We start from the raw sequence: 12,071 nt of genomic DNA on the forward strand, positions 1-12,071 counted from the left end.
TCATTTTGCAAATATATAACACTTAACGTAGGACGGAATGTGGGGATTGACGTATGAACATTCCGCTGGCGAAGCACCGGCCGTCTTCAATGCATTCGAGGATATAACGGAGAAGGTGGACTCTATGTCACCACCGGATGAGAATTTGGTACCCTCGCATCTGCCGGCACCCGAAAAGCTAGAATGGTGTCTCACCGAGCAAAGTTTGAACGACATCCGAGAAGCCATGATGAACTTTGACGCGTAAGTCTGGAAAAAAGAAAGAAATAGTATGGAAAGCTTGCTAATTGTTAGGAAAATTGTTAGAAAAAATAATTTTGAATATTCTATTTGTAAATCTGCATTCATAATATTTCTTTTTGTTCTTCAGTCTAGTCGAAGATTTGGACCTCTGTATTCTGTGGTTCGAGGATTACTCGAAGGAGTTCATAAAGTCCTGCAGAGTCAGCCCGGACGCGTATATACAATTAGCACTCCAACTTACATATTTCAGGTGAAATATACAATACTAAAAGTAAAAAAGAATTCTCTTCTTTAATATCCAAATCTTAAAAATTGTCTTCTCCTAGATTCCTTTTGTAGTAGCTAGTATGTACCTTATTAAAGTTAGTGAATTACGAAACGATTTTGCTAAAGTATCTAAAAATTTAACTAGATACAGATCTAAAAATAATTTTTGTTGACCATTAGAATAATTATATAAGACATTTAAACTGATTATAAAATATTAAAACTTTTTTCAGTATTATTATTAATTATTTAAGTTTTACATAATTATTTTCAGATTTATATTTAAATAAATTTTTAGATACTTCCACAAAATCGTTCTTTTCGTTCATCAGTCGTTTCAAAATACAGCTAGATGAAATTTGATAGTAAAAATTAAATTCGAGAATAGAATCTTACATGAAAAATTCTGTCATTTGTTGATTATTAATGAAAGTAATAGCGTTTTCTCTTGGAATACACTGAGTGTAACCTCACACTATACCAGTAAGTGCTGCATCAGTGCTACACTACACAAGTGTACACCATGCTATCGTGTTTAATTCTGCTGCCGATTGCTTCCATTTTCAAATTTTTAATGTCACACTGGCTCTACAGTCTACGCCGTCTCTTTGAGATCGTGTAACAAAACCTCATTTCATGCATAAAATTTGTACTATACTATAGCCACGGAAACACGTTACACTGAATGAATTCGCCTAGTTCACCAAGAAAATATGCTACACTGTCTGAGTGTTGCACTGGTAGACAATAGTGCAGTCAAGAGAAAAAGCTAAAAGAAGATGCCTATGACAGACAAAAGTTGTTAATAAATTACTTCAAATTGTTGCTATTTCATAATTTTATGGTATTCGCAGACTTCACGGGAGGCTGGTGGCCACTTATGAAAGCGCCGGTATCCGAAGGTTCGCATTGGGTCGCGTGGACTGCATCCGGGCCGCCAGTCCGGAAGCGCTGGCGTGGGCGAAGGCTATGTGTCAGGGTGATCCTCACGGCCAGATGAATCAGCCGAACAACGCCATGGACGGGAGCCCCAAAAGAGTTCAGTTCACCATTTACAGTGTAACTGAAACTTGGCATTTTTCCTATGCGATTCTCGTGTCGTGTAACACACACAGCTCGAGTACACTCGACAGAACTGCGACAAGGTCGAGCGGAATGCGTTTTACTTATTTTACTTTTCTCCAATCTCGCCTCAATGCCTTAATTTTTTAAGCGCTCCTTGCCGTTGTTTTGTAAATACAAATAAATTTTATTTTATACGGATTATTTTGCGTAAGTTCTTTGATATAATTTATATGATAATTTTATAGATAATTTAAATAGGATAATTTGTTTGCGTAAGATAACGAAACCTTAACGATATTCTACTGGATACGCTAGTCTCAAGAAAATTTAATGTTGAAAATAATGGACAATTGGATGATTGAGCACTCGCAATATTTTCACTTGATGGATCGCCGGTTAAAAACGCTATTTTCAAAAATTTTGCCTCGAGTACTTTCGCTACGTAATAATAACGAATTCGTAGTGAAATGCAATCGCGTGTTCGAAGTAATTTCGTTCATGTACATCACGATGCATCTTTTGCAGTGTTACGACAAGTTTCTGAGTGGTTGGTCGTATTGCCCATTTGCATTGCCAAATGCACCTATCTACGAGAAGGTTTCGGTATAATATCTACGCTATTTCCTTTCCATTTATAGACACGTGTCTCTTGTCTTACATTATTATTAAAAAAATTATGTTTTTCTTTTCATTTAGATTAGATCATATCGGTTTTTTTTAAATTTATTTTCGCCGTCCAATTATATAGATATTTATGTATGTTTATGTGATATTTCTGCAATTTTATATTGACATTACACTTATGTAATTTTTGCAATTACGATTTATTGGTGTACGTTACGTTACTTATATGTATACACTACGCTTCAGCTGATCTTTATCTGTAAGATGCACGAAGTCATCGGTGTGTAGAAATCCTATATACAAGTGTCACAACGTTATTTATGTGATTTTCATTTACGTTATATACGAATAATGCTTCTCATATTATATCTAAGTAATATTTTTATCTCTCTTTACATTTATATTTTTTTAAAGTGCAAGTGCTTCAAAATAATAATTCCAAAATGTAAAAGATGAAAACCGTGGTTATAAAAACAGTTTGTGTAAGATCTGCAAGTAAAGCAGCGGCCGAACGAAAGAAAAAATAGGGAACTCCCCGAGGAAAAGGCAATCAATTAGTCCCGGTCCGCCGGCACGATTCATTCGTCCTTCACGATCGAGTATTTGCACGATCCTCGAGAGGCACCCGGGCAAGTTCCGCGGGGTTATTCCGTTTGTTTCCCTTACACACGTTTCGCCCTCGTTCGGAAAATACTGCAACGGAGCTATTGTTTCTCATTTATCGTACTCCGTTGTTTCCCTTTTAGCGGAGATGTTGTTTCAGCCGCTCTTTTTTTCTTCCCTCGTCATTTCCTGTTCATAGTGAGTTGAATTTTCTACAATGGTATATTCTTTCAAAATTTGCGATTATATTTCCTTCAAAATTATTATAACAATTCTAAAATTTAGAATTAATTCCCGCCAAGCTTATTTTCTTTATTTTTATGGAAATTATCAACTTATCTTCTGCTTAGCATTCTTTATTTGTTTTATTTGTATCTTTTCGAATCTTATTAATTTAATATATGACGTTTCTCGAGAGCTGATTTAATAAATATCAATTACCTTCACACGCTCGATGTTGCTTCTCACCTCCATATTTCAAAAGTAATAAGTCTATTTCACAAAATGATAATCGCCAAAAAGAAATTCACTGTTTCAAATTAAAATCGGAATATCATGAAAAGGAACTTACGGTACAAATTAGCACAATTAGATATAGAAAAATTAATTTAAAATTCATTAAAATATACAGATCGAGTGCCAAACCCTGGTCAAAATTAACGAAGTGTACCGATTCCTTCGTGATTCCTCCGAGCTCTTTGTCGATCTTCGATATATGTCGGGAAAATCTTCATCGAAAAAAGATTCGAATGATTCATCGCGTTGGACTCAATTGAACGTTGCTTCCGGCTCGCTTCTTTAGGCGGAAAGGATCAAGGAGCTGTTCGACCTTGCGGTGCAGAGGCAGACGAAAGAGATGAACGACAACATATATGGTCAGGGTATCGATAATCACCTGATGGGGCTACGTTACGCGGCGAAGGAGGCCGGTGAGCCGATCCCAGAGATCTTCACGGACGAGGCTTACGCAATCGTTAATCACTTCGCCCTCTCGACATCACAGGTCAGGGTCAATTCACCGGAGCCAAATTCGTTGCCTTTCAATTAGTGAATGCATGGGCGTACGCAAAGGGGTGGAAGTAAAGGAGGTAAAGGAGTGCTTGCCTTTCCCTTTTAAAGTTTAGAAAGAAGAAACGATTAAATTATGAAAATAATTTTTATGACGAAAAGTAATTAAATATTTATTGACCAATGAATAATTCACGCATTATTCATAAGAAAGTTCGCTAAAGATTTTCGAAGACTGGCTTTAAGTATTTTGAAGTAAAAGAAAGAATGCCTGTATGGCCAATGCAGTTATCAACGCGTAAATTATTTGTATATATTCGCTAATAATTACATACAAATTATATATACAATATCGTATTCGTTTCGACTTTAATTTGAATCCTTTTCAATGCTCATTAATATAATATAAGACGGCGATTAAAGTTTAAATCGAATTTCCATTGTAATTCTACCAATCAAGTATAAAATAATTTATGCTGTCGTATTAAAATAATTGAAGTTCATAATATTCTTTGGCAAATAAACAGATAGAAGACGAGGTATTAAAAGAGGTGATGCCAGCTCTACTGACAGAATAAATATTTTAATAATAATTTTGTACGAATATAAATGTTTGCTTCTCACTGACTAAAACGCCCATGCATGAATGCATATTTCGTAAGTTCTCTGTTACAGCAAAACGTGTGTATTTATGATAATTGTGAAATGAAATGGCACAAAGAGAATTATTGGTTTCTCCAAAAAATGATGTCAAGTCATGGAAGTCTAAAAATTTTCGATGAGAACGTTTCATTTCTTGATTATTGATTAGTTATTTATTGGCTATTTGATGCATGTCATAAAGATTATTATTTAAAGTGGACTATCATGACGAAATAGAAGTCAAGATCCCGGACATGTCATAAGCATATTTTATAAAGGTATTTTATAAAGGTATTTAACAACTCGGATAGCTTGAGGTCGACGCGATACGATCAATTTATTTAAGAAAAGTTACATAATCGAGGAGATGATTTACATCTTAAGAAAATACGATTTTAATTAACATAAAATAAAAGTATATTTGCTCGTTATTAAAGGTGACATTTATTATCTAATTATCAGTAGAATATTTCCTTTGCAGATACACGTTTTGCAAAGCTCAGATCTCTCTTTCGATTAGTTATATCCTCAATTTACGCTAAAGAAAATTTACGCTTGAAGTTATGTCGCAATAAAATTCGATAAATGTTATGAGAAAATAAATATCATTTCATTATACGAATGATAATTTTTGTCCTTCAAAGTAATCTCTTCTAGAGACAATATATTTCTGACACATTCGTAAAGCTTGCGAAAACTGTAAAAAATTAATTTCCGACATTATCTTAAGTCTTGTCACGCAGTCAGAAGTATATTGTCTCCAGAAAGGATTATTTTGAAGAACAATAAAGGTCATTTGTATATTAATTAAGTGATGTTTATTTTTTCATAACATTCACCGAACTTTATTGTCATACCAAGGACGGACACTTTTAACTTTTCTGAGAAAATCACTCAAAATTTTTTAAAATTTGTCAAAAATTAACATAATTTTTTTTAAATTCACACATTTATTGGTTCAATAATTTAATTAAATAATTTAATTTAAATTAAATCTAAATTTCGAAGCTATTTGAGCTTGGCTAGTTCGCACTTACGCCAATTCTTGTATTACAAACTTCTTTCGCGAAATATAATCTATTATGTCACAAACGTTTCAATTTTTAATAAAGTCCTCCTCAATGAAATATGAATATTTCTTTTAAATACCCCGAATTCTGTGAAATTCATTACCTACAGGAGTTCTGACTGTGGAAAGTTCCATACTTTCCATAAGGAAGTCTCCATTTTTGTGTTTATGTGCCATATCATCTTCTTTAGCTCATTAACTCGGGTCGAGCTGTCATTAAAAGGATAAGGATAACACATTTTTGGCGTCATATGTTTTAATCGCGTGAAGCTTGAAATGAAGGTAAGATTTCTCTCGCAGGTTACCACGAAGAACGATGTGATCGTCGGATACGGACCGGTTGTGCCAGACGGCTATGGATGCGCCTACAACGTAAGGAAGAATGGCTTTATCTTCTCGGTCTCGGCCTTCCACAGCGATGGCAGAACCAGCGCAATGCAATTCGCGCAAACCTTGGAGCAGAGTCTGCGAGATATGGCGGCTATGATAAAGAATTCAAAGAAGTGATAGACGCGCGCGTGATAGCTTCGCAAAAACATAAGAGCTGCAAAACGCAACACAGCTTCCCTCGACAGGGACGTAGGGCTGAGGTAGAAGAGCTTTGCGCGTCGCATGAAGGTAATTCGAAACGCGGGTGAATCGGATCCGTAAGATGCATAATCGAATGACATCGAGACCGCTTTCCCTCGTTTACGATGTCCTAATATATTCCATTCGAAAAGTACGCAAATGCAAAGTATCAGAAGCATTCTGTATCAGAAGCAGCATTTTTCGTTTTCACGCGTCGTCAATTTCGTTCGATTTCTCGCAGTAAACTTTGGGTTTATTTTATTGCGCTTGACTTTAATTTAATTACTCCACTTCGGACGAAGTGGAGAGCACGACTTTCGGAGCACCCTTGCATGAAATACTGTATGAAAGTATAACTTGTAGACTTAAGGAACGCGAGCGTAGATGTAGCGCAAGAGAGAGATTTATCAACTCGTTCCCGCACAACTCGTTAATTATATCGTTGAGTTTGATATAATAAATCTCTATGGAATATAGTAGAAATAAAGAACGATTTTGTTGATGTACCTAAAGATTTAGTTAGATAATAAACTAAAACTAATTTTGGACTATCAAAATTATTATGTAAGACTCAAGCAATGCAGCAAAAAGTTTTGCCATTCTTCACAGATCAGTTCGGATGTCTGACATAATTATTTTGATGATTCAAAAATATCACTTTTAAAAAAATCTGTATCCAACTAAATTTTTAGATATAAAATTGTTCTTTCTCTTCACGGAGAAGAGAAGCGTCATTGAAAGGTGTGAAACTGTCGTAATTCTTAAGGTGTCCTTCGTTGTATGGGCTGATGTACTAGAAATGAATATATTTCTCGTTGTCTGTTTTCTAGAGAAGTATGTACAAAACACACACACACACACACACACACACACACACACACACACACACACACACACATACACACACGACACACGCGTGTTTACATAATCTCATTCGCAGTGAGAGCGAATTAAAAATCCTTCAGCGGTAGCCGTCATACTATATAGTAGGCGTCGTATATTATAGATCGATCGGTCGTTTTAAAACTCTAGTCCGCTCCAGAAGAGAGAAGAATAAAGTTTCTTCGAGCGTTACGCTCGCGCGCTGGAAAAATTGCTGAAAACGATAAAAATTACTCGTCGGTCGGAGAGCCGTTTTGTTACACAGAATTTCATTCGGACACCTTGAATTTCCATATGAAGAAAAAGGGATAACGTATCTTCGATTTTTCCCATCTTCTCCATCCGAGTTCCAACGAAAAAGAAATTTTTAGTTTACTATTTAGTTACTAATGCCCGTTTCTAAAACACGGTAAAAAAATATTTTGTATTTGTGTTAGAAACGGCTCACTCGAGTCCTTAAAATTTTGTTGAATTGAATTTTTAGTATCTGGATGTTACTTTAACATAATATAACTATTTGAATATTTTGTGTTAAATTGATATTCAATATTTCTTAGTTAAAATAATTTATGAGTATAAGTGAACGACTAACGTAAAAATAATATTTTTAAAACGAAATTCTAAGATAAATAAATAAATAAATAAATAAATAAAATCTATTAATTTACGTATATAACATATATTATAAATGTTAATTTTAATAAAGAAATATGATTGCTTACAAATTATGTCAATTTTATGTTAATTTTTTTATATAATGCTTGTATTACTTTCTAACATATTCATTTTGTATTACTTTAACACAAAAATTTGAGTGAACCGTTTTATAGAATATGTTGAATTTACCAAAAAAAAAATCTCCAATTCTGTAGTTCCAATGTCTGTGTCTGTTAACTTTAATCTCCAATTTATTTTTCATCTTTTCCTATAATTCTTATAACTAGAAAAAGACAGAGTTAGTTGAACTGAGATTAAAATTAAATTACATTGACAGAAACGGGTATAAAAGTGTAAATCTGTTCATGACTTGTGTTCTCTAATCTTCTTAGGAATTCAATTTGAACTTTCGTGGATAACTTCGTTATTCGGTGTTACAATTGTTACAAACTTTCCAACGCGTGGGATTTATCCACCGAAGAAACACACTAAATATGGCCAATCGTACGTATGTTGGCGCCCGCACAGTAAACTCTTGTCCAATTCTTAGGTAGGTCGGCGGATCGCATCGCTCGATTCGTCAAGAGCCGATCGATTGTCGACGGTATAGCTCTATCTGTCTATCGCGCTATTCTTCTACTCCCTACGATTTACCGTAGCTGACTACCCCGTACCGTACCAGGATTTGCGACCGATAAATTATGACTTGATATAGTTGACTACATATGGTTGATTTGACAAAACATGTATAACTAATATAATCATATTTATATACGTCATTAATATTTGTGCAGTTTTTCTTGAAGGGATCAATGAATGTTCTTTTAATCATAATTTTCTAATTAATTCCAGAAAATAATTTTTCTTTGACGAAAATGTTGATAGAAGATTATCACTTTTTCAAGTTTTGACCATTTAATTAAGATCAATACAATTTTGTTGTTTAGCCTAAGTTTGACTTGCCAGGAAGATTAATTGAAATCGACTGAAAATCATAAATACTTCTTTTTATGAAAAATTGATTTTTCCGAATTTAGAGATTCGGGAAAAGACATGCAGTCATTTTGGGATAATCTGTATATAATTAATATAATGATAACTGTGTAGCAATGATACAAATTTCTGTTGAAATCGGATTTCATGCCTCAAATGCATGAAGGTGATATCGAAATAATATATCGGTCTGAAATCTTGGTATACGTAATACGCACCTCACGAATGGAGAAGAAATTTCTCCAACTTTACACAATTTAGATAAACTTATCGCTTGACACGACTGTCAAGCATTGTTATGCTCGTATTTGATATTATTTATGTATTATTGTTCATTTAAATGAGATTATGACAGAGAGGGCCAAAGAATTGCATATCTTAAGAATAGGTGTTCCACTTTTACCATCACATCAATCATTACAATGATTTAATTTGTTTAAAAAGTCTGTTTTTTTATTACTTATAGTTTTTAAATAACATTATAACGATTTAGAGGTAAAAAAATCACTTCTGAACTTAGTTTCAGCGAAGAAAATTATAAATAATACGATTATCAGTAAATTTTAAATAAGTTTAACTTTAACAGAAGTTTAAAATTGAGAAAATAAGCAGCGTTAAAAGTTTATAAATTACTAGAAATTGACAATCTCTCTCGAGGTTCCGCTTGAAAAATCAAGTTTTTAAATTAACTGAAGAATCTATATGAAGTACGGCAGAAATAAAATACTCTATTTTCTTCTCAGATGTTATTGATTTAATTAATTAATTAAAAATTATTTCTCTATAGCATATCTTATTTATATACATATCAAATTACCAAACATATCAAATATTAGATATATAATATCGATTCCTGTTTTGATTTTTCCGTGATCTCATTTTTCTGAACAATATATATTTAATATTTGATTCGTTGGAGCAGAGAATCCGCATTTGTTCGATTCTACGATTTAGATAATTTAGGCGATCTCGCCTTGGTTTCTCATACTATATATTGCTGTTATCGATAGCATCGTGTGCTTGTGTAGTTGTAACGGCGATTGATCGCGAGGAATCGCTCTATAAGATAAAGTCGCGGCTATAAGATAAAGTTTTTAGGTGTCAGCGTTTAGTTAGCTTCTCGATAGTTCCTCTAGTTAAGATATAATTGTAATTAATTGCTAGAGAAAATGAGGGAAAATGGATACCATGGGAGAAGCTTTGGACAAGATTTTTTACTGTCAGATTTGTATGAAAGGCAATGCGTTGTTGTACAAAAAAGATATAAATTTTCGATCTGTTTCATATCCCATCGCGATCTGTCTGATCAACACTGTTACTGATTTCTTGCGTGTTTAAAAGAAAAATTAACTTATTATGACTTCACTATACGAATCTCCCTCATCTTCTTATCTACTGTTCTTATTACAGAAATGTTAAATGCGATAAATTTATTCACGTAATTTATACTTTTTGAAGTCGTCTTAAATTCGGGTTTTACATTTATTATAGAGATTTAATTTCGTCAAGTTTTTGAAGAAAGTGAATTAGTGAATCTTCAATGAAAGGTTACAGTTTTTCTATTCATATTCTTAAGATTAGAATCTTGAAGAAATTCTGGTTCTTCCTTGTTAAAACTTCATTCGCTTCTCTGAGCTATATATCTGGTTATTATTATTCAATTACTTCGTTATTGTATTACATAGCCACGAATTACGCGTTCGAATTTTACGGGAGTTAATCAAGAAAGTTAATTTAGCGAAAAGTACGAAGGAGCACGAGGTGCCTCCTCGTTATTGTTGAGAAAGGAATGGAAAAGAAGATGCATGTATAACGCGTAAATAAATTGTGCATTCGAGAATACGTTTGGTGGTGGAAAACTTCGAGGCACTCTTTTTCCCCTACAGCACAAAAATTGCAGCACAACAATGCTGCAACATTGCAGCAATATTGCATGTTGCAGCAATATTGCTGCAAATTCTGTGCTGTATGGGTTCCGATGAATTTCGAAATGCATTGATATTGTAAAAATACGAAACGTCATCCATAACAGACACGCGTATTTTTAAAAAATTGTTCGAGAGGAGTCATCGAAGAGAAGTTTCTCCGCTGTCGAGATTGAAGATACACGTGTTCTCGCGTATGCAGGGTACAGTTAAAATGTATGCTGTTGAGAGCGTTTTCTCGGAATCGCCGAATCGCACGAATGTTGGAAAATTAAGAATTTATATGTAATTGGATTTATATATAATTGCAGAATTTATATTGCATATTTTCGACGCCCAGTGACTCGCTCGCATTTATTTCAATTGCACCCTGTATACGTCCGATATACACGTGCCAGATGTTCTATATTAGATTCTAAGAAGCACACAAATACCACTATTATTACTGCATAGTTTAAAGCCAGGAAGTACGACTAGAGATACTTTACTTATACATATCGCGAAGCCAATTGTGATCGCACTTTTGCGGCCAAGAATATCATACGCATATCAGGCGAAAGCCAACGTAGCAACGATATTATTCCGGGATAGCACATATCCTGATAAATCGTTAGGAGCACTTACGAATGTAATTATGATATAACTCGAAAGTTCTAAGTAGTAGATAGAGAAATATATCAATGCGTTAAATTATTCGTTGTTTCCGGGGTGTTTCGTATTGCGTGAATTGCGACAGAACAATTTTACGATTCTGCTATTTCGTGACTTTTTAAACGATAATGCCTTCGTTTGATTAATAATTATTAATTGAAATGTTAAATCATTTGATAAATTGTAAATATAAATTGATAAACATTGATTCTATTGAGAAAACATAAAAGTGATATTAAATATCAATTTGTCACGAATTCATTGATTTAAATATGTATTAAATCACATGCATTTAATGTTACATGTACAGTGACAAAAGTATAAAAGATATATTTCTAGAGTAAGCAGATGACCAAAGCAATAAAAATATATAAACAGAAAACAGCACGCGTTTGAAACTGCATTGAGATGAGCGATATTTGAATTAGTGTTTAAGGATTAATTCTTTCATATCTCCAAGGAACTATCAATCCTATGAATAATCGGTGTCTAGTTTGCGAATCATTTCACAAACATGTTGGTTATTAGAATACACATTTTAAATTTTAAACTATGCGTTAAGACTGTTAATGTTATCGTCACAGAGCATGATAAAAAGCATGGCAGGTATGAAAGTATGATTATATAATTGTAGCATATATTCGTGTGAAAATGTTATAGTGTGTTATAGTTAATAGAGGTAGAACTTATCTCGTGACGACTATGATAATTAAATAAAATAAAATCATAATAATTACGTTCTTAGGTATCGAGTAGAAATAATTTTTTCTTCTATTTTAAAAAAGTTGCGATTCACGCATACGATTCATAATCGTTATGAGCAAAGGTGGCTTTCATCGTTGTTAAAATGTTTATTGAAGATTTCGTGGATA

The 12,071-nt window shown here is 33.5% G+C and overlaps 1 protein-coding gene across 1 annotated transcript in view; it reads left to right on the plus strand.

Annotated features, from left to right (window-relative positions):
- Nucleotides 1-6,028, plus strand: part of LOC108687186 (choline O-acetyltransferase) — a 30,565-nt gene extending 24,537 nt beyond the window's left edge. Inside the window, exons 6-10 of the mRNA XM_018192833.1 lie at nt 32-243; nt 371-493; nt 1,365-1,569; nt 3,605-3,805; nt 5,822-6,028. Coding sequence (XP_018048322.1) covers nt 32-243; nt 371-493; nt 1,365-1,569; nt 3,605-3,805; nt 5,822-6,028 — 948 coding nt within the window. The remainder of the gene's footprint in view (nt 1-31; nt 244-370; nt 494-1,364; nt 1,570-3,604; nt 3,806-5,821) is intronic.
- Nucleotides 6,029-12,071: the final 6,043 nt, after the last annotated feature.

Source organism: Atta colombica, unplaced genomic scaffold, assembly GCF_001594045.1.
Source record: "Atta colombica isolate Treedump-2 unplaced genomic scaffold, Acol1.0 scaffold200, whole genome shotgun sequence".
NCBI classification, from domain to species: domain Eukaryota; kingdom Metazoa; phylum Arthropoda; class Insecta; order Hymenoptera; family Formicidae; genus Atta; species Atta colombica.